Source organism: Thalassophryne amazonica, chromosome 19, assembly GCF_902500255.1.
Source record: "Thalassophryne amazonica chromosome 19, fThaAma1.1, whole genome shotgun sequence".
NCBI classification, from domain to species: domain Eukaryota; kingdom Metazoa; phylum Chordata; class Actinopteri; order Batrachoidiformes; family Batrachoididae; genus Thalassophryne; species Thalassophryne amazonica.
In genome coordinates, this window is record NC_047121.1 from 53,083,295 (window position 1) to 53,106,963 (window position 23,669).

At 40.3% G+C, this 23,669-nt stretch overlaps 1 protein-coding gene and 1 long non-coding RNA gene across 4 annotated transcripts in view; one reads left to right on the forward strand and one right to left on the reverse strand.

The window, feature by feature from the left end:
• Positions 1 to 23,669, forward strand: part of arhgef10 (Rho guanine nucleotide exchange factor (GEF) 10) — a 92,834-nt gene that overhangs the window by 15,511 nt on the left and 53,654 nt on the right. For 2 of the 3 annotated variants that reach the window (XM_034195427.1, XM_034195429.1), the window contains exons 3-10: positions 6,611 to 6,955; positions 7,842 to 8,156; positions 9,017 to 9,053; positions 10,884 to 10,972; positions 11,336 to 11,392; positions 12,143 to 12,336; positions 14,936 to 15,052; positions 23,032 to 23,143. In XM_034195427.1, coding sequence (XP_034051318.1) covers positions 6,611 to 6,955; positions 7,842 to 8,156; positions 9,017 to 9,053; positions 10,884 to 10,972; positions 11,336 to 11,392; positions 12,143 to 12,336; positions 14,936 to 15,052; positions 23,032 to 23,143 — 1,266 coding nt within the window. The remainder of the gene's footprint in view (positions 1 to 6,610; positions 6,956 to 7,841; positions 8,157 to 9,016; positions 9,054 to 10,883; positions 10,973 to 11,335; positions 11,393 to 12,142; positions 12,337 to 14,935; positions 15,053 to 23,031; positions 23,144 to 23,669) is intronic. The other variant, XM_034195430.1, reaches the window with a different exon arrangement.
• LOC117532140 lies at positions 2,692 to 23,490 on the reverse strand. Its single transcript, XR_004566794.1, has 3 exons — positions 23,415 to 23,490; positions 18,361 to 18,363; positions 2,692 to 2,706 (listed from the first exon to the last, which is right to left on the reverse strand). It is a non-coding gene; the product is annotated as an uncharacterized LOC117532140 (long non-coding RNA).

Below are 23,669 nucleotides of genomic sequence, written 5' to 3' on the forward strand. Positions count from 1 at the left end.
GGGAACTAACGGCGGCTAAGCTACCTTGGTCCGCACCGACTACAGGGGCCTTGCTAGCTGTAGAATTTTCCACGGTGCGGAGCCGAGTCTCCAATTCGCCCAGCCTGGCCTCCAAAGCTACGAATAAGCTACACTTATTACAAGTACCATTACTGCTAAAGGAGGCCGAGGAATAACTAAACATTTCACACCCAGAGCAGAAAAGTGCGGGAGAGACAGGAGAAGCCGCCATGCTAAATCGGCTAAGAGCTAGTAGCTACGCTAAGCTAGCGGATTCCTAAAAACACGCAAAGTGAATAATGTGTAATAATTTAGAGGTGATTCAGCAGAAGGAGTGCTTTAGTTAAGGCACGTAAAGATTACACTGGGAAACAAATCGTAATCTAGATAACTAGGTCAATCTAACTGCGCAGATTAAACAGCTAACAGATACAGAAAAACACCGCTGTGCTCCGGAACAGGAAGCGATACAATACCGCAGTGAGAGCCAACCACCAGTAGAGTCAAGTAAAAAAGTAAAAAAAAAGTAAAAAGGTAAAAAAGTAAAAAAGTCTTGAAAAAGACTATTAGTTCAAAGTCCAAAGCAGCAGGTAGCAGTCTCTGTGTAAACAGTCCCAACAGAGAGCCAAGATACTGATGCAATCTCCCAAAAATGTAGCCAGATTTCACATAAAAACTGGAGACCTGGCAACAGTGACCTGTGACAGCACTTCATAAGTAACCCGAGCTTGTGGAAAAACTGCAGACCTGGCAACACCAGCAGCAACTCTTCAAAAGTTGCCTGATTGTAGGAAAACCTGGTAACACTATATAAATGCATGCGGATATGCACAAATGCACAGACTGTGCACATTTTGCTTGTCTGTGGCATTAAATTGTGTTGCCTTTCCACTTTGGACTGGAGAAACGTCCTTACTTCGTCCACAGTGACTTTGTCGTGGCACTTTTAAGCACACAGCTGAAGCCACACGTGTTCGAGTGACGATAACACCTGCTAGCTTCTGTGGAATGGTCCTGTGTTTGGATCGTTTCCTGGAGTGCCGGTGAAGATGCACAGCATGAGTAAACAACACACATTCCTCTCCTCCAGTGCTGTGGCCTGCGTGGGCCGAGGAACGAGGGAGTCGAGAGGAAAATGTGCTGCAGGCCTGAGAACACCAGACACAGCTCAGAGAAATGCTTCATCTTCAGCTGGGCCCTCTCTCTCTTTGTTGCCAGGGTGGTGCCGGAGCGGGTCGTAACCCGGTGACTCACTAGAGCGGGACCATTATGCAGCACAGTGGCGACAGGCCCACAGAACAGAATCCATATTGTAATTATGAATTGACAAAGGGCACCTCAGCTTGGCTGTGCGTGCATGTGCATACAGTATGTTGATGTGTGCTTTTCTGTCATCTTGTACAATGAGATTTTTAAGGACGGCTTGGAGTAGGATTGTGATTATTTCTGATTTTAAACAACAAGCTGATAATATTGACAACTTGACGCATAAAAAAATTATTTTCATAATCTTGAGTTAATTAATTGTACAAAACAAAATCCAGAAACACTTTGCTTCCAGCTTCCTGAATGTGAAAATATATTAGTGCTGCATGTAATGATTATTTTTAGTGATTAATCTTTTAATCGTAGTTTCTCATGAGTCAAGGAGACATCTTCAGTTTTTTCTCTTCTCAGTCTTGCTCTGTCAAACAGCCCGAACTTTAAAGATATTTAGATTGTTCACTGGTGTTGAGCAGATTAAAACAATTAAATAATAATAAAGTGACTGTCACCCCCCCCCCCCCCCAGCGCACTGAAAGGTTCTGTACATCTGCACACCAGTCACATGCTTTTGCACAGTCCCATTCCACTATGTTATTTGTATTTATTTTACAGTGAAAATAGTTTTTCACATTTGACTCTTACTTTTTACAGAAGTGTTTTTTTTTTTCTTTTCTTTTTTATTGTTGTTTATGCACCAACAACACCAGATCAGATTCCTTGTATGTGAGAACTTACTTGGCAATAAAATTGATTCTTATTCTGATGACTACTTTGACAACATTTACTTGTAGAGCCTGCAACAACAGAGATGAACTATCCTGGGAAAAGTAAACATTGATCAGAAATTTAATAAAATATCAACTGGGAAGTCATATTTGGCAATTAAAATAGTGTATAGATTATGATCACAATTTCTATTGGTAGAAACTGCGATATATAGAAAACCAACCAACATGTGTCACGCTGCCTTCACTCCGATTGGCAGTCACCGTGTCGCATCATTCAGCGTTTGCAGAAAACAGACCTTGTCTATTTTGGCCCTGCCTAGCTGGCGGCATAGCAACCACTTGACTGTTGTTGAAAAATTCCCACAGAGTGAACATGAACGACAGCTGGTAGCTTTAACTCTGGCTGTTGTGGCCAAGGGGTGACGGGGTCCCAGCCATGCTTGACAGTGTTGTTCACCTGTTTACATGTACAACCTCTGGATTTGTTTCAGGGAATCTGTGGTGTAATGGTTTCTACGAGAGCTAATGGATCAGACACCCTGGTTACCATTCCTCATTGAAACCTCCCTTAAACACGTTGATGCCAAATATATTTCTTTGCCATCTCAAAAACAGAGATTGGAAAGGTAGATCAGTGACTAGGATTCGACTCCTGGTTATGCTACTTGGACACATCGCTTCATCTGTATTGTCCCACTCCACCCAGCTGTAACTGGGTACCAGTCTTGGCTGGTTAAGTAATCTGCAGTGGACTGGCGTCCCATCCAGCAGGAGTCGTAGGCTCTCATCCACTTCATGACGTGGATTCTGGGGATAAGCACCCACACACTTGGTCTTGTGCTCTACATAGGAGCACTTACGTCCCAGAAATGAGGTGTCATGTTGGACAGAAGTTCAATTTAAGGTGTTACGTTTCAAGCCTTAATTTCTAAATAGCATGCTTGAGTGATACTGACGTCAGTCCTGTCCCTGTAGCAACCCGCTAATGGCAACAGGCCCATCACCGTATCCATGGCTAAATTTTTATATAAGAATGTGAGTCCCCTCAAAGGTGGTACTTGATCCACTCAAACTGAACTGTCGCTTTGCACAACTTGTGTGGTGCACGTGCGTGCACTGGAGGAAGGTCAACATCCAACACAGGGTAATTAAGCTGCTGACATGCAAACTGTCAGCCGTTATCGGTGGCTTCAGCGACATGCACTCAGACGTGGTGTTGACTCAATGTCCAAATCAATCAAATACCATCCCGCTGACACTGAAAGCATAGAGTGAGTTCCAGAGTGCATATTTGGATCAGTTTCCCAAAGTCTTGGTGTATTTGACCCTGTTATCCAGCTCGCTGTGCCTTATCACCACAACCCACACACTTCATTACTGCAGAGTGGGAAAAAGATGGATAGCATCTCTGTTTCCACATTTACACCTCATGCTGCTTTAGTCACAAATGCAGATGGACACGGGGTCACAGTTTTGTCCAGCAGCTCCAGTCTCAGACGTTCATTCATGTCTCACTGGATATTTGGTGAAACAACTAAATGTCAAAGCCTGAGGCAACACTGGTGATTTACAGCCATTTACATTGCTGCCTTATCTGAGGGGACGGGCTTTGAGTTGAGATTTACTTGGTTACTTTCAGTGGATTGCTCAGGCCTGAAGGCGTAACTGCAGAATGTGACAACCACAAAGCTGGTTTATTGATTGGAGTCGTGTGAAAGAATCAGTTTGCCAGCTGCAGTCTTGGTTACCATGAATGCTGCAGCAGAGCTGCTGAATTGTACAAGTGGGAATGAAGTGTAGTATATCTGATAATGATGTGTGTAAAAGGTATTGGCAGGGAACCTAATGGCTGTCCACCACTTTTGCCCTTTTTGTAAGAAAGTTGTAGTACTTTAAAATGACTTTCAGATCTTCAGTCCAGCTCTTTCCCGGCATAGGTGTTTTCAGCACAGTGCAGTTATGGATCACAGCTTGTGAGGAAACACCTCAAATGAATTCAGTGTTTTCTTTGGATGTGCAATCAGGATATGAAAATAAAGTTTTAGACTGATGACTAATGGACTCGTGCTTTGACAGTGAGCACAAAACTCAAGGAATTTAGGGTATGTCTTTTCTAGAAGCTATGTGGACCTCCTAAATCTTTGCTTGCATTGTGATACTGCCTTTCAGTTGTATAGAATTATCTTCTGTACTGTTGAAAAGGTGAAAAACTTAATATTTGGACATACACAAGTCATCCTTTTTAATCTCTGAGCCAAGATATGCCCTGACGTTGACTTTGTTTGAGCCTCCAGAATGGAACTGAGACCAACATGTTCACCTTCTGAGTCCTCTTGTGTTACAGTTTTGTTACTTTTGGTCAAGATTTTGCAGTTAGCCCCACTTATTTTCATGCTCCATTACTTACAGGCTACATCCAGGTGTTTTACACATTTATTAGCCTTTAAATGGGGGGACTCATTATATCACAGTGCCAATATGATCAAAATTCACATTGTCTGGGAAAAAAATTAATAAATAGTTCCCCTGAAGGGAAAAATTCAAATGAACAGACGACCTTGAACTTATGTTTGGTAGCGACTCGTACAGTCTGATAGTGACCATAGTGCCATGATAGGTCACGTGGGGGCGATTCCCCGAACTTGTGCAAGGACTGCTGGGAAGCACTCGGAGACAGCCAGTCAGAGTAGAGGGGCACAGTGTTGAATAAAATAGTCCAACATGTCTGAAAACGTTCAGGAACATCTTATTTCTGTAAAATCTAATATGTTTCTCTGATATTTTGTAATAATACTTCTAAATCTAAAAACTCTGTTTTTGAAACCAGATAACACCTCTGAAGTAATTAACAAGACATCTTACAGACGTCAGTGTGCACACCCCGTGTACACGCATCACGCAAGGTCAAAGGTAACGTCCAGTAATTTCAAAATCTCGTGTGTGCACACGCACATCCTCCTGTAGACATCATTAAAGGGAAAAGACAACATTCACTGTGGAATTCCTCCCACAGAAATATGCTCGCCTCATTAAAATGAGCTGTAATTTTACAACACGCTTCAAAATAAACTGACATTATGATGTTTTGGATTTCAGCAGAAAAAAGTTTTGTCAGTTCCGTGAAATGTGAAAGTCCAAACAGCTTTAAGGTACTGTAACGGCCCGACTTGACACACCACACAAAACATCGGTCGATCACATTTTGAAAAAGAAGCAGAGGAATTAAAAATCCAGATGAGCTGTGTTGGAGCCCGGTAGAGTTGTGTGCTTATGTTTCAGTGTTCTTCATTTATATTTTGTGCTGATACCTTTTTTTTTTTTTTTTTTTTTTTTAACTTCAGTTTTGGAGTCAGAAACATAAAGCCAGCTTTCTAGGAAGTTGAAAGCTTGTGTGCATTTCTCCGTTTAGTTTGTTTCTTTATACTCGGCCGATCTGAAGGTGCGTAACCTCAATCTGTGCTGCTCCTGTTCACTGGAGGGAGTAACGTATGTCACTTAAAACGCTTCTTGTTCTTTGAGTCTGCTGGAGAAAGCTGCTCTAATGTGCTGCCTTTGAAACGTTTTACGACTCCGCAGCATTTTCCTCCTATTTTTGTGTATGTTTGCCATAAAGTAGACGGACTGATTTACTTTTTTCTGCAGATGTTTAACGTTAAACATCTGTGATAAAACCTACGACTCTACTAAACCCCACCCTTAATTATATGTCAGCGTTTGGCTCAGGTCTGTAAATTTCAGTCCAGAAAATACTTCTGCCACCCACCGTGTAAAAGGTCTGTGACGAAGACATCTCATCTGACGTGAATCATGCTTTAAAATAATCTGTAGTTTGGAATGTTAAATGGAAGCACAGCTTGGATTTCAAATAAGTATCATGTATTCATGTATCTGTATTTGCTGAGTAGTTTGGTTGACTGTTTTTTATTGTGTGTGGATGAGGCAGTAACCTCCCACCCAGTGAGGGAAGGTGCATCAACTGCTTTTGAGGACACGTGCTTGGGCGCTTAACGGCAAACCCCACGGACCGTTCAGGTGCAGAGAACGTTGATGTGGAAAACATTTTCCACTAAATCTCCAAGGCCCTTGGGCCCAAACGTGGTGCGTGTTTAATTCCAGCAAAGGGAACCGTCACCATTCCAACAGAGACCTGTTTAATTAGGTCACAGGATCAATGACAACAAAACACTGTTTTGGCTTGTATTAATTGACTCAGGCACACACACAATTTTGACAAAGCCTGCTGCTGAATTCAGGGAGACCTTACTTTTTAGGTGGTGAGACCAGTGCATACTCTTACCCAGAGGTAGGCAGGCGACGGCGGCGGTTCACAGCTCCTTATTTTATTATTGAGCATGATTACGTCTGAGAAGAATTGAGAGGAAAAATAAGAATAATGAAAAAACACTTTGATAAATGGCTGGCAGAGTAGGTGAAAGTGTTTCCTCTTTTATATATGAGTGAGTTTCAGGGCCACAGTGTCAATACTTCCAGTGTCCATGTGAGGTTCCTATAAAAGAGATGTGGAAGGTCCAACTCCTGAGCATCTGTGGTCTACAGAAATGCAGTTTAACATTTCTTTATGGAACACATCTGTCTTACCTTGGCCCTATTTTTAGTGTTGGCAGAAGACCACCTGTTTGCAGATGATGATGATGAAGATGGGCAACCCTTTGATTTTGACAGTGATGATGACATTCCTGAGGCTGACCGCCTGCCTCCTGCACCTCCACCTCCTATGGTCTTCACCTGCAGTGATCAGCCTGAGGTTCATCTGTCCAGCCTGGACACCCCAGCGCCTTCTTCCACAATCACCATGGCTCCACCATCAGCAGACACAATAGATGTCAAGGCGAGGTCATCCTTGGCTGGCGATGGAGCAGGACTGGGGACTGACAAGGCGGAGACACATTTGTCACCTCCTCCTGTTCAAGATGAAGTGGAGGAAGATCCTGCAAAAACAGGTTTGCAGCCAAAGACCATTGCTGTTTGTGTACTTAAAAAAACACGGGCCAGGTAGTGGGTAGACGTCAGTGTGCGCCAAGTCAGTCTGTAAGTTTGACTTGTGAGAGAGATTACTTCAGTTGTTCTGGCCCGATTGGACTGGAAACTTTAAATTGTCCGTAGGTGTGAATGTGTTTGTCTGTATGTGACCCTGTGACAGACTGGTGTCCTGTCCAGGGTGAACCCGCCTTACACCTTATTACTACTGGGATAGGTTCCAGCTCCCTTTGACCCTTAATTAGAGTAAGGTTTATTAGTCCCTTTGTCCAAGGTTCATGGAACTAATTCATCAAGATATGCATGCAGTCCAAAGTGAACCATCCAATGATTTTCTGGAGAACCATTTGATGAATTCTTTGGAAATTTGATGAAAAGAATCCTTGGGAGACAGTCTTGTGATAGTGATTTGTACATTCCAATGGAATGATGTCCTTTAATCATTCTAAGGGCTCCCCAGGGTCTCCAGAGAGACCAAAAATGACATTTTGGGGACATTTTGACATTTTGCTGAAAAACTACTGAGTAATTTTTTTTAATAAATCTACGTATAGACTGCTTGAATCAGTGTGGATCTTTGCAAAGGCTCCCCATAGCCCCCCCCCTAAAACACTTTTCACACTCTTCAGTTTATTGCAGAAAACTGTTAAACTTCTCTAATTTGACTTGAATTTCCTTAATTCTTCGTTGTGATTCCTTGAATCAGTGTCAAGCTGCACAAAGATTTTTCATTGGCTTTGAATCAGTGATTCCACTTTGCCCATATTTGGTCAAAATTACTTTTTCATTTTCCAAAGGATTTTTTGTATTTATTTATTCTTGACGTAAGTGTCTGCTTTCTTGCACCAGGCAGTGAAGGTCAGGAAGTGTCCAGTGACCACCCTCATCCTCCACAGGCCGTCCCAAGGACCACCTCCCAGGCCAAGGCCAACCCCTACTCTGTGATTGACATCGCTCCTCGCCAGCAGCCCCAACAAGGCCCCTCCCCTTCCGATTCTTCAGCATTAGAGCCCAAAGAGCCAGAGGGAGGGGCTCAGGATGTCCACACCTCAGGATATTCAGTCCCAGTGCCATGCGGCTATGCCACACCCTCCAGTGTCCCACTCATCACACCGGCGTACACCACGCCTGTCATCATCCGGCACCTCTCCATGGACGAGGACGGTAAAAGAAGGACGCTACAGCGTGTGAAATCCATGAAATAGATTTACTTTCATAATATATTCTTAAAATAATGACAATGATATATTGGCAGAAATGAAAAATTTGATGTACTTCCTCATTTTGTTCGGCTAATTTTTCCTTCTACTCACTTTGCTGTGAGACATGAACGCTGTCTCAGCTCGTCAGCTCTTCTTATTTTTCCTAAACTCTTGCCGTAAGGAAACAGGAGCTAAATTTAGTCCTCCCCAAAGGTCTGAGTTGGCTGTGAGGATTTTCCTGTTTCACTAAAATCTTGGCATAGCTGTGTGCGCACGCCTGAGGCCTGGCACTCTGAAGAGCCTAATTACAACGCAAATATCTTACCAAAGTCGCACCACGGTGAAATACTCGGACACTGCAGTGAGGCACTTTCATAAAATGATGACGTGTAAAATTATTCCATCATTTTAACAGGTGTTTTTTTGGGGGGGGGGGGGGGGGGGGGGGGAGATTTTGCTTGACAAGGACGTTTTCCTGCTTTTGCACTAACACGTGGCAAGAAAAATGACATGTTCCGTGCCTTTTCATGGAATTTAAAGTCAGTACACGTGTCAAATGAAATTTATGGGAACATGCTCTAAATCAAAGATGAGCCAAGCTATGTGGGATCATCGCTGACACCTGGTGGCTCATGAAAAAAGTTGGTGTGGTGGGACAACTTGAGAAAAATGGCAACATAACTGATCGTTTTTCCAAAGAAAGAATCTATTTTGAGTAAAGTACAGTAGCATTCCATCATTGGCTTCATGACAGCTTGAAAACAGGTTAAATGCTTTGAAATGTTTAATGCTTTATTTGCTGAATATTGTTTCTCTATGTAGTGACTGTGGTTGGGACTGGCAGCACCTCTGTTGACAGGTACGTGACATTCACACCTTTAATCATTCTGGACATTCAGTGCAAGATATCCTGCACAGTTACAAGGAGTAACACAGTATTTCAAATGTGATTTTGTGGCGATGCTTTATGATGGGGGGTGAATAGTTTGAACCAGTTGTAGGTCAGTGTTAAAATATTCCAATTTCCAAAGTGACCATGGTTGAGGTCTCTCTAGGTTTCTTTGACACAGTTGCAGCTTTCAGACAATGTATAAATATTGTCAATATATGCCATCATGTATGTAAGATTATTCACTGCATCATGTACAGACAGCTCCAGCAGGTGGCAGAGACGGGTATTTAGCTAACTATAAATCGCAGCAGATTATAGGTCGCATCTGTCTAAAAATGCATCATGAAGAGGGAGAAAACATGTCATAGCAGTTTATAATTTGCGTTTATTTTTGAAACGTGGTGCTACCACTTCATGCAACAAGAAGTAAAATTAATTTAAACTGAAGATTATGTTTACAAGACAGACTTTGCGTTAGTGAGCAAAAGCTGACAAGCTAATTAATGTTTTTACATGAGGCACAAAACACGCGTAAACAGCTTCTTGTTTCCACTGAACAGACTATCAAAGCTGAAGTACATGTGCAATATAATTAAACATTTGAAAACTACATATTATTTACAACACAAACCCTGCATTAGCAACTAGAAGCAAATGAGCTAATAAATGTTATTGCACAAAATGCAAGTAAACTGCTTCTTGCCATCAATGAACAGACTATTATAGGTGAGGATAATTGAGTGTTTGAAAACTCATTATTTATGCATTGTGTATTTATAACGTTAAAGTAACCCTGTGAAAGACAATGGGCGTTCCTTAGCTGGCTTGCTGTTGCTGTCCTTGTTGTCTCAAACAATGTATGCAAGTGTTGTGTCCTATATGTATTTTTATTCCAGAGCATGGTCTTTCAGTTTGAGAGCATGATTTCTTATAGTTGCTCATTCAGATGTTTGGCTTCTACTCTAGAATGTGAATTCTAGAGTACAAAGATTTTTCATTGGCTTTGAATCAGTTCACATTCTACTCTAGAATGTGAACAGCATCTGATTCAGTATACAGAAGTAATACGCTGCCATCTTGTGGCCATAGATGATGGTGCAGTGTTTTTTCATGTACAAATCCCAGGATCTCCCAAAGTAGTAAAAAGGTAAATAATAATAATAAAACAATCTGGAAAATACAGTAGTGCTACGTAAGCAAAACAAACTTGCTTTTTATGTTACAAAGTTAACAAAATTGATTTATTTTTATCATCTATATGCTATTTTATCTTTGAGGCTTGCAGGCTGTTAGCATGTATTGTTCGTGTTATCATATGCGAAACCCAACAGGATTACAAATAAGACCTGTGAAACGGCGAATCGGCTTGTGAGGCAATGATCATCACGCAAAGAGTCTGAATTCGGTACCCTTTGTGGAGGGAATCAATAGCTTTTCACGCAGACAGGAAGGCGATCACAGCAAGGTGTTGTGAAGGACGTAGAGCATAACGAGACACGTATGACCCCCACAGTCATCTACTGCATCCTTGTCCTTCTCTAGCTGTCTTGTCAGTGTCCTGCCCCGAGTCCCAGTTGGTTTCCGGTCAGCAGAGTGAGGTCGAGGAATGCGTGACCTTTCTTCACTGTAAACAAAGTCTTAGTATAAGTCACATCGCACTAACGACCTGGAGGGCACGGACTGATCCATCCATCCATTCACTCGTTGATTTCTGGGTGGCACCGTTTGTGGTTTAGAGGGTAAATGTGTGAACTTTGTATGTAAAATTTGAGTTTTGTTCATGTGTGTTTGCTCCAGTGTCTTCACTGAGGAGTATCCCCCGATTAGAGAAGAGGATGCTTTGACTAAATGGGCATCAGATCCGGCCAACACCGCATGGATGGAAAGTAAGCAGTGATGAGATGAACGCACCTCTGCTGGAGAGACGTGTAGAAGTTTCATGAACGTGTTTCTGCATTTGTTTCAGTTCTTCGTGTTCGTCTTTGCTCACACTCTGCCTGTCTTCACCACTTTGTTTGTTTGTGTAAATTCCCAGACACTTCCTTCCCTCTCTCCTTTTGCAGAAGCGGACACTCGTGTGTGTGTGTGTGTGTGTGTGTGTGTGTCTGTGTGTGTGTGTGTTTCTTACAGATCTCTGTGCATCCTGTTTGTTGTGTGGACGTCCTCTTTATGATGTGAGGGATTTTAACTCTGGAATCTTTATGATGTGAGGGATTTTAACTCTGGAACATGTTTCTGATGTGGTTCAGGTGCAGATGAGGTAATTTATGATGATGTTCCCAGAGAGAACTCTGACTCCAACACGGGTTAGTCAGATTTTTTTTTCTCCTCTTTCTCCACTCGTTTATTTCATAAATGCATTCTTTTACTTTCTGTTCTCAGCCTTGCAGCTCTCTGCTCTGCTCAGTTTCACATCTTGTTTATCTTTAAAACCGCTTATTGTTGGATTATTTATTGAGGCCGATGCATTTAAATGTTGTCAAACAGCTTTTTCCCCGCAGTAATGTAATAATTTTTATTTTTACTGCACAGGAGGTGTGTGTGTGTATGAATGCATTATGCAGACAAAATTAGACAGTCAGGTCTGGATTCAGACTACAGTTTTTTTTAATTGATGATATGCCAGTACCGTATTTTTTTTTTTTTTTTTTTTGTATTATCAGCTCTTCAATTTGGGATTTTTGTGCATTGTTGTAGTACTTTTTATTTTTATTTATCTGGCATTTATTATTTTATTATTTGAGTTTATTTAGTTTAGTGGTTTGATTCCTGGGAAATTTCAATGTAAATAGTCATTATAATCATTTTGTTATTAATAATGGAATATGATTTTTGTTTCTCCTCGTTATATAAGTTCCACTGGAATGTAAGTCATAAGTCCTCCTAAACTAGTAATAAATAAATAAAATCGCAACTTGTGCTCTAGAAAATGTGGTAATTATCCTGAAGATTTTACAGTTGGGTTTTTCTTGAAGATCAGCCAAGTTCAGATATGAACCTGAATATACTTAAAAAGAAGAAGAAAAAATTACTGTATTTGGTACTGCTTCATTCAGATCCTGATGAGATGATCTATGACGATGTGGAGCTCGGCGAGGAGGGTGGTGGCGGCGGCAACAGCTCCCTCGACAACGGTTGGAGCTCCAGCGAGTTTGAAAGTTATGACGAGGCCAGCGATGGAGAAGGTCACCCTGAGAACGGCATGCCTCATGCCTTCATGAGAGGAAAACCAGCTCAGAGGAAAACACATGTACGTACAATGCTCATGGCCCCGCCCCTCTGTCAGCGTCACAGCCAGTCACTGTGACTGTTACTGCACAGAGTGACTGTATTATTTATTTATTTATTGGGTTAGGTTTGAGAAATTGTTCTTCTGAACCCACATTGGATCAGTTTCTTAATCGTCCTGATACCAGTGGACCATATGACTCTTCAGTTCCTAACTGCTGTATAAATGAGTATTTTATTGAGCATTTATAAATATTATTTCATGAGTATTTTAATATTTCAGCACTATGTTGTTGATGTGTGTAATTCTGTATTTCTTTGCTTAGCAGAGCTGTGAGAGACCATTTAAAGCTCGGCTTACAGCATTCTGATCACAGCATTTGTGGTTTTACTTATTTAATTTCAGTCTGATTTTCAATGTGCAGTCTGATGTTTTCCTCAATTTAAACAAAAAAAAAAACTTCTGAGGTTTCATCAAATACTCTGCTTAAGAAACAAAATCTTTGGTATTCTTTGACATTTTTGTCTCTTGATCTCTTCCTGCTGTACAGCTGTGCTTCACCTGACTTTCACCACAGGCGCTGCCTAATCAAATTTCTTCTACTTTTATATTGTAATAACGAGTAACAAAGATGTTCAAGGGAAATGTATCAGACTAAAAGTACACATTTTACTGAGGAAATGTAGTGGTGTAAAAATGAAAGTCGCCAGACATGTAAATGACGAAGTAAAGTACAGATGTGTCAAAATTCTACCTAAGTACAGTAATGAAATATTTCTACTTTGTTACAGTGACCTTTGTCACTGATGGTGACAAAGGTCAATTTCAGTCTGTACAGGGATTGAAAGTTAAAGTTGCTCCAATTTTGGTCAAACCTGGTGCAAATTATTGGTTGAGCTAATAGGATTAATAAATGGAATACTTTTGACTGTGTTGAATGTTTGGTCTCCAACATAAAGGTCAAACAATGTCGACGTCCATTGGATTCTATGACATATCTTAACCCGTAACATGATAACTAACCTTGTCCCATTGTGCAAACTGTTCCTTTTTAAAACCCTATTAACTCAGCCAATAATTTGCATCACTTTTTACCAAAATTAGAGCAACTTTAACTTTTGACCCCTGTTCAAACTGAAATTGACCTTTGTCACCATTCTTGTTGTTTTTACCCCATAACTCTAACATTCAGTCACACACAGTCCAAACTATACCTTTTTGGAATCTTTACGATCAGACAAATAATATGGTATAGTTTGCAATATGATTGGAGAATCTTTTAATTTTGACCCCTGTGTAATTCTTCAATTGACCCCTACCTGGCTGCCTACTAAAAATCCAAATGGCCAATCATTTTTTCTAAAGAGTTCATGTCTATGGATTATTTGTGCTGAATTTGGTGCTTCTATCAGCATTTGCAGATCCCTCTGTAAATATTCTGTTATCTGCTGCACTATATAACTCTCATTCACTTTGCCACAGTTGCAGCAAATTCAGATTTCTTTTTTCTTCCTGTTTGCTGTGTGTCTTATTAAGCAAAACTACTTAAAAATGAGCAAATATGCAACTCTGAATCCAGTCATTTAATTCCAGCTGTCAGTGTCTGTACTCAGAGTGCTGCAAGTAACTGCTCTTACATTGACTTCACACTATTTCACTGATATTTATGTATGAATGCAACTACAGTTGTGTTTTCAGATGAATCACTCTTATATCCATAAAGTTGTAGTTGGGGATTACAATTATAAATTTGTATCATTATGCAGTGCCCTTCAAAGGTATTGGGCCACTTGGTATTTCACACATTTTAAAATCAACATGCAGATCCACCGAGTAAAAACAAGGGAGCAGCCGAAGGGACTTATGCCATTTCAAATACAAAAACTGAACCAGGCTTCTGTAAAAAAAAAAAATTCTAAAATCATCTTTCTTAAACTCATATCAAATCTCTACAACTTGATATAAATTAATTAAAAATATAAAATCCAAGATGATCAGTAATCAGCCCCTTTGGTATAATACCTGTAAATCAGTTTAATTGCCAGTTTTCTTCAGACAAGTCGGGATGAATACATGAACATTTCCAAGTCACTGAAAATGTCTTATTTACATCAGTTATGAAGAAATACAATCAGTAAGGCACTCCATGGTAAATCTGTACGGAGTAGATAGTTCTACTGAGCAAGAAGAAGATTGAGAAAAGCTACCAAGACACCCCAGAAGAAGTTATAGGCTTCTCTGACTGTGATTGGCGAAGTTGTGCACAGTGCATGTTTTGCATTTCAACAACCAGTTATACAGCTTCATGATGAGGTGGTATAGAGGAGGATTTTCTGAAAAAGACCTGAAAATTCACCTTAAATTTGCCAGAAGGATAAACTGAGATGCAAGCCTCGATTTGATTTGTTTTGGTGAAAGAAAACATCAAATTAAAACGTGTGAAATACCAAGGGGCCCAATATTTGTGGAGGGCACTGTATTTTAGTTTATATTTCAGGGACATGATTGTCCTGTCAAAAAAAAAAAAGTTTGTTTTTGTCTTTCTTTCTGTGAATGCATTGAGCAGGCAGAGATCTTTCAGACGTTGTGGTGCAGTAATGCTTGCTCTGCTTTTGTTTAGCTCTCTCAAGATCTGTCACGCTTGAAAGAACACTATGAGAAAAAGATGAAAGATCTAATGGCAAATACGGTGGGAACAGTAGAGCTGCAGCAGCTCAAACAGAAACACGAGCAGAAGGTAAAGCACCTGGGCTCACCTCGTCTCCCTGTGCTCGCCAACGTCCTGCCAAACCTTAACTCTGTCTGCCTAACTCCACTCTCACTGACTCGGCTCCTGATGTGATGTGAATGACTGGTGGCGGTACTGGCACTGGTACTGGTGAGGGTTCTGTGGACAGTTCAGTATACGCTTTCAATTCAGTGTGTTGAGACAGTGACAAATCACAACATAATCAATCAATCAATCAATTTTATTTATATAGCGCCAAATCACAACAAACAGTTGCCCCAAGGCGCTTTATATTGTAAGGCAAGGCCATACTGAAGGTGCTGCACACAAGCACGATTTAACCCCTTAAACTCTAAATCATGGGAGAAAATGGTGATGGTGTAGTGGTTAAGTGTTGGGCTTGAGACCAGAGGATCCTTGGTTCAAACCCCCGGGTGACTGGAAAATCACTCAGGGCCCTTGGGCAAGGTCCTTAATCCCCTAGTTGCTCCCGATGTGTAGTGAGTACCTTGCGTGGCAGCACCCTGACATCAGTGTGTGTGTGAATGCGAGGCATCATTGTAAAGCGCTTTGAGCTTCTGATTCAGATGGAAAAGTGTTATATAAATGCAGTCTATTTACTATTTTCCATTATTTGTACTGCATTCACATGTTGGCTGTAAGTGACAGACTGTAAACTGGTTGTTGTTTTATCGTTAACAAGGAGGAAAGACAGATGGCAAGAGATGTTTTAAGTGCAGAGTGTCACCTGGTTTTAAACAGGTCAGTGTGAATAATTTTTGTGAAATTACAGAGAGGAATTGTTTTATGCTCTCACAAAAAGCTAACATTTTAAGTTACCATCTGAGCCAGGGCTTCCTGTTTTAATAGAACACTGTGCAAAATGCCGTGCCCTTCAATGATACAATTTATTGTCTGTGTTATTAACATTGGAAAAATGACTGAGCTTCACATGGCCACTTATACAGCCCCTGGCAAAAAATATGGAATCACCGGCCTCAGAGGATGTTCATTCAGTTGTTTAATTTTGTAGAAAAAAAGCAGATCACAGACATGACACAAAACTAAAGTCATTTCAAATGGCAACTTTCTGGCTTTAAGAAACACTATAAGAAATCAAGAAAAAAAGATTGTGGCAGTCAGTAATGGTTACTTTTTTAGACCAAGCAGAGGAAAAAAATATGGAATCACTCAATTCTGAGGAAAAAATTATGGAATCACCCTGTAAATTTTCATCCCCCAAATTAACACCTGCATCATATCAGATCTGCTCATTAGTCTGCATCTAAAAAGGAGTGAACACACCTTGGAGAGCTGTTGCACGAAGTGGACTGACATGAATCATGGCTCCAACACGAGAGATGTCAATTGAAACAAAGGAGAGGATTATCAAACTCTTAAAAGAGAGTAAATCATCACGCAATGTTGCAAAAGATGTTGGTTGTTCACAGTCAGCTGTGTCTAAACTCTGGACCAAATACAAACAACATGGGAAGGTTGTTAAAGGCAAACATACTGGTAGACCAAGGAAGACATCAAAGCGTCAAGACAGAAAACTTAAAGCAATATGTCTCAAAAATCGAAAAATGTACAACAAAACAAATTAACGAATGGGAGGAGACTGGAGTCAACGTCTGTGACCGAACTGTAAGAAACCGCCTAAAGGAAATGGGATTTACATACAGAAAAGCTAAACGAAAGGCATCATTAACACCTAAACAGAAAAAACAAGGTTACAATGGGCTAAGGAAAAGCAATTGTGGACTGTGGATGACTGGATGAAAGTCATATTCAGTGATGAATCTCAAATCTGCATTGGGCAAGGTGATGATGCTGGAACTTTTGTTTGGTGCCTTTCCAATGAGATTTATAAAGATGACTGCCTGAAGAGAACATGTAAATTTCCACAGTCATTGATGATATGGGGCTGCATGTCAGGTAAAGGCACTGCGGAGATGGCTGTCATTACATCATCAGTAAATGCACAAGTTTATGTTGATATTTTGGACAATTGAAAGGATGTTTGGGGATGATGAAATCATTTTTCAAGATGATAATGCATCTTGCCATAGAGCAAAAACTGCAAAAACATTCCTTGCAAAAAGACACATAGGGTCAATGTCATGGCATAGGGTCAATGTCAATGAGCAGATCTGATTTGATGCAGGTGTTAATTTGGGGGATGAAAATTTACAGGGTGATTCCATAATTTTTTCCTCAGAATTGAGTGATTCCATATTTTTTTCCTCTGCTTGGTCTAAAAAAGTAACCGTTACTGACTGCCACAATCTTTTTTCTTGATTTCTTATAGTGTTTCTTAAAGCCAGAAAGTTGCCATTTGGAATGACTTTAGTTTTGTGTCATGTCTGTGATCTGCTTTTTTTCTACAAAATTAAACAACTGAATGAACATCCTCTGAGGCTGGTGATTCCATAATTTTTGCCAGGGGTTGTAGTCTGCCACTGAAAATGACAAGAATTCTGCTATGATGACCAGTATAGTGGTTTTCGACAGCCAAATGTGAATTCAGCATAAATGCAGACAGTATCAAGCAGTGCAGAGCGCACTCTCTGAAATGCGCATGTGTATGAGGTAGAGGGGAAGAGAAGATTGAAGTAATCATATCTTACCCTGTGGTATGCTGTTTAGAGAGCCTGTAATATACGTATTTGTAAAATATTATTTAGTGGGAATGCTGCTTTGTCACTTTTTAACCTGACCTGCCCACACATCACAATTTCTGACCAGTCTTGACCTTTGGGTCAGTACTCCCTTTTTCTTCTCTGGTGTTATGCAGTATGTTTGTTCCTCCATTTCTCAAACTTATTAGCCTGAGTTAGCAATCAGTAGACTGTGTATGTAGGGGAACAACCACTGATTCATTTCCTTACAGCCCGCTGCTGTAAGGAAATGACATTTACTTTTCACATACAACAACACAGACATGTGGCAGGAGACATGAAAACTTTTCATTCATGGTTTTATTTATGAACAAAACTAATTCCGCACAGTTTATCAACATTAGCGGCAACTTTGTCATTTTTACAAATCAATCAATCAATCAATCAATTTTTTTATATAGCGCCAAATCACAACAAACAGTTGCCCCAAGGCGCTTTATATTGTAAGGCAAGGCCATACAATAATTATGTAAAACCCCAACGGTCAAAACGACCCCCTGTGAGCAAGCACTTGGCTACAGTGGGAAGGAAAAACTCCCTTTTAACAGGAAGAAACCTCCAGCAGAACCAGGCTCAGGGAGGGGCAGTCCTCTGCTGGGACTGGTTGGGGCTGAGGGAGAGAACCAAGAAAAAGACATGCTGTGGAGGGGAGCAGAGATTGATCACTAATGATTAAATGCAGAGTGGTGCATACAGAGCAAAAAGAGAAAGAAACAGTGCATCATGGGAACCCCCCAGCAGTCTACGTCTATAGCAGCATAACTAAGGGATGGTTCAGGGTCACCTGATCCAGCCCTAACTATAAGCTTTAGCAAAAACGAAAGTTTTAAGCCTAATGTTAAAAGTAGAGAGGGTGTCAGTCTCCCTGATCTGAATTGGGAGCTGGTTCCACAGGAGAGGAGCCTGAAAGCTGAAGGCTCTGCCTCCCATTCTACTCTTACAAACCCTAGGAACTACAAGTAAGCCTGCAGTCTGAGAGCGAAGCGCTCTATTGGGGTGATATGGTACTACGAGGTCCCTAAGATAAGATGGGACCTGATTATTCAAAACCTTATAAGTAAGAAGAAGAATTTTAAATTCTATTCTAGAATTAACAGGAAGCCAATGAAGAGAGGCCAATATGGGTGAGATATGCTCTCTCCTTCTAGTCCCCGTCAGTACTCTAGCTGCAGCATTTTGAATTAACTGAAGGCTTTTTAGGGAACTTTTAGGACAACCTGATAATAATGAATTACAATAGTCCAGCCTAGAGGAAATAAATGCATGAATTAGTTTTTCAGCATCACTCTGAGACAAGACCTTTCTGATTTTAGAGATATTGCGTAAATGCAAAAAAGCAGTCCTACATATTTGTTTAATATGCGCTTTGAATGACATATCCTGATCAAAAATGACTCCAAGATTTCTCACAGTATTACTAGAGGTCAGGGTAATGCCATCCAGAGTAAGGATCTGGTTAGACACCATGTTTCTAAGATTTGTGGGGCCAAGTACAATAACTTCAGTTTTATCTGAGTTTAAAAGCAAGAAATTAGAGGTCATCCATGTCTTATGTCTGTAAGACAATCCTGCAGTTTAGCTAATTGGTGTGTGTCCTCTGGCTTCATGGATAGATAAAGCTGGGTATCATCTGCGTAACAATGAAAATTTAAGCAATACCGTCTAATAATACTGCCTAAGGGAAGCATGTATAAAGTAAATAAAATTGGTCCTAGCACAGAACCTTGTGGAACTCCATAATTAACTTTAGTCTGTGAAGAAGATTCCCCATTTACATGAACAAATTGTAATCTATTAGACAAATATGATTCAAACCACCGCAGCGCAGTGCCTTTAATACCTATGGCATGCTCTAATCTCTGTAATAAAATTTTATGGTCAACAGTATCAAAAGCAGCACTGAGGTCTAACAGAACAAGCACAGAGATGAGTCCACTGTCCGAGGCCATAAGAAGATCATTTGTAACCTTCACTAATGCTGTTTCTGTACTATGATGAATTCTAAAACCTGACTGAAACTCTTCAAATAGACCATTCCTCTGCAGATGATCAGTTAGCTGTTTTACAACTACCCTTTCAAGAATTTTTGAGAGAAAAGGAAGGTTGGAGATTGGCCTATAATTAGCTAAGATAGCTGGGTCAAGTGATGGCTTTTTAAGTAATGGTTTAATTACTGCCACCTTAAAAGCCTGTGGTACATAGCCAACTAACAAAGATAGATTGATCATATTTAAGATCGAAGCATTAAATAATGGTAGGGCTTCCTTGAGCAGCCTGGTAGGAATGGGGTCTAATAAACATGTTGATGGTTTGGATGAAGTAACTAATGAGAATAACTCAGACAGAACAATCGGAGAGAAAGAGTCTAACCAAATACCGGCATCACTGAAAGCAGCCAAAGATAACGATACGTCTTTGGGATGGTTATGAGTAATTTTTTCTCTAATAGTTAAAATTTTGTTAGCAAAGAAAGTCATGAAGTCATTACTAGTTAAAGTTAATGAAATACTCAGCTCAATAGAGCTCTGACTCTTTGTCAGCCTGGCTACAGTGCTGAAAAGAAACCTGGGGTTGTTCTTATTTTCTTCAATTAGTGATGAGTAGAAAGATGTCCTAGCTTTACGGAGGGCTTTTTTATAGAGCAACAGACTCTTTTTCCAGGCTAAGTGAAGATCTTCTAAATTAGTGAGACGCCATTTCCTCTCCAACTTACGGGTTATCTGCTTTAAGCTACGAGTTTGTGAGTTATACCACGGAGTCAGACACTTCTGATTTAAAGCTCTCTTTTTCAGAGGAGCTACAGCATCCAAAGTTGTCTTCAATGAGGATGTAAAACTACTGACGAGATACTCTATCTCCCTTACAGAGTTTAGGTAGCTACTCTGCACTGTGTTGGTATATGGCATTAGAGAACATAAAGAAGGAATCATATCCTTAAACCTAGTTACAGCGCTTTCTGAAAGACTTCTAGTGTAATGAAACTTATTCCCCACTGCTGGGTAGTCCATCAGAGTAAATGTAAATGTTATTAAGAAATGATCAGACAGAAGGGAGTTTTCAGGGAATACTGTTAAGTCTTCTATTTCCATACCATAAGTCAGAACAAGATCTAAGATATGATTAAAGTGGTGGGTGGACTCATTTACTTTTTGAGCAAAGCCAATAGAGTCTAATAATAGATTAAATGCAGTGTTGAGGCTGTCATTCTCAGCATCTGTGTGGATGTTAAAATCGCCCACTATAATTATCTTATCTGAGCTAAGCACTAAGTCAGACAAAAGGTCTGAAAATTCACAGAGAAACTCACAGTAACGACCAGGTGGACGATAGATAATAACAACTAAAACTGGTTTTTGGGACTTCCAATTTGGATGGACAAGACTAAGAGACAAGCTTTCAAATGAATTAAAGCTCTGTCTGGGTTTTGGATTAATTAATAAGCTGGAATGGAAGATTGATGCTAATCCTCCACCCCGGCCCGTGCTACGAGCATTCTGACAGTTAGTGTGACTCGGGGGTGTTGACTCATTTAAACTAACATATTCATCCTGCTGTAACCAGGTTTCTGTTAGGCAGAATAAATCAATATGTTGATCAATTATTATATCATTTACCAACAGGGACTTAGAAGAGAGAGACCTAATGTTTAATAGACCACATTTAACTGTTTTAGTCTGTGGTGCAGTTGAAGGTGCTATATTATTTTTTCTTTTTGAATTTTTATGCTTAAATAGATTTTTGCTGGTTATTGGTAGTCTGGGAGCAGGCACCGTCTCTACGGGGATGGGGTAATGAGGGGATGGCAGGGGGAGAGAAGCTGCAGAGAGGTGTGTAAGACTACAACTCTGCTTCCTGGTCCCAACCCTGGATAGTCACGGTTTGGAGGACAAAGTGGCTATATTGCATGGGAAATGAGTCTCCCCTCAATCACTGGTTGGTTGGTTTATTTATTTGAATAAATAAATAAATGTGTATTTGTAAATATGTAATTTTTTTCATTTGTAAAAAAAAAAGGCATTTGCAAAACTGGAAATGCTGTTTGTGAAGTGTGATTCAGCGCAACGAACAGTGACCAGTAATCACATGTTAGTTGCTATTCACACTCCCATACAGTAGATGGCAGTGTTCTATACATTTTGGGGGGGTGATTGAGAAGACTCATTTCCCATAATGCCTTTTGGCGCACTCATCAATTAACACTCAAACCTTCAGAATTAGCACATTACTTTAACAGATATGTGCGACATTTTCACTTTGTAAAAATGACAGTTACTGTTAATGTCGATAAACTGTCTGGAATTAGTTTCGTTTATAAATGAAACCATGAGTGAAAGCTGCCTTGCTTTTCATGTCTCCTGCCACATGTCTGTGTCGTTGCATGTGGAATATAAATTACACTTTTTTTTTTGCAGCATCTGGTAGCCTGCCCGCCCTCTTCTGCTGGGGAAAGGCTGAGCTCAAAGCGGCCAGCAAAAACATATTAGTGGACTGAAAATTAGCGGAGCTAAATTTAGTGGAAGCTAATTGTCCACTGATGGTTTTCAAAGTTACCTGAAAAGGTAATCCACTAACAAAAAGTTAGCTTTGCTAATTAGCAGTTAGCAGATTAGTGGAACTTTGCCCACCACTGATAAACACACTTAAGTCTAACACACTGTAGCTTTAAAATCATTTTCAGGTTTAAACTACATTGAAACACAGTCACAGACATTTAAACACAGTTTATCAGTCTATGGTGCTTTAACAGTCCCTCAAATGCAGTTTCTTAAATTTTGCAAATTGTCACATTAATGAAACTGGGATGAAATGAAATTTCACTTAATTTTCTTCATAAATGAGTAAAATAATTCAGATTTTGTTTTATTACAAATCAGTGAGTTTTTTCAGCTTTCCATACTTTAACTAAAAACTGTAGTGTGATGTCACTGCATACAGATTTTCCATTAACGTGCTGCACTGCGGTGTTTTTTTTTTTTTGTTTTTTTTTTAATGGGCTGCAGGAGGTGCTTGTTGCATTTAATGTTTTAGTTCATGAAGACGTCACTGTGCATGGAGTGGAGCCGGAACGTTTAGTTTTGGTTTGTGTTATTTTCTGCTCAGTGTGACTCTGCTGTTATCTCGTGTTCCATGTCGTGCCGTTTATCTTCCTTTCTGTGCTAACATTGCTGTCGTTTTCTGTAGCTTTTTTAAAACAGGCTTATTGTTAGAAAAAGCATGTTGGCGTTAACCTCGTAGGTACCATGACGGACTGTTAACTTTGTGGCGTGATTCACGGTTAATATTCTTGTTTATTTCTCCCTGTTGAAGATGCAAAAGCTGGTCAAAGCAGCTAAGGAGGGGACCAAAGACGGACTTGAGAAAACCAAAGCGGCGGTGAAGAAGGGACGTTCATTCATCAAAACCAAATCTTTTTCTCATGGTATGAAATCCAGGAAAAACGGTCATCTTCTCCAACATTTTTCTTAACTTTTTAGCTGATGTTGAACTGTTATCAGAAAGTTGGACTCATTTAGTAAATAATTTAGATTCCTCACAGGTCAGGAGGGGTGCAGGTCTGCAGGATACGACTTAGACTGGCCGTATGTAGACCTGGGTTTGATTCCAGGTGTGTCCTTCGTGTTTCCTTTGTGTTGTAAAACTGAGGCTTCTTCTGAATTGTCTCAGTCCACCCAGCTGAAAACTGGTACCACCCTCAGCTGGGGAAGTGACTTGCGATGGACTGGCGTGCCCTCCTAGGGGGAGTCGTACACACTCATCTGCTTCATATATAATTAGTGACCCAGTGGGCCTCAGGGCCTGTGAAGGACATATTAGTTCCTCTTCTTTTCCATATGGTGTCTGTGCTGCCTGTATGTTAACATTGCACTGTATAGATCGTGGGAAGAACTGACCCAGGTCTGTCTCTGTGTCCACTCTTATTGTTCTGAACATCTTGAATCCAGCAC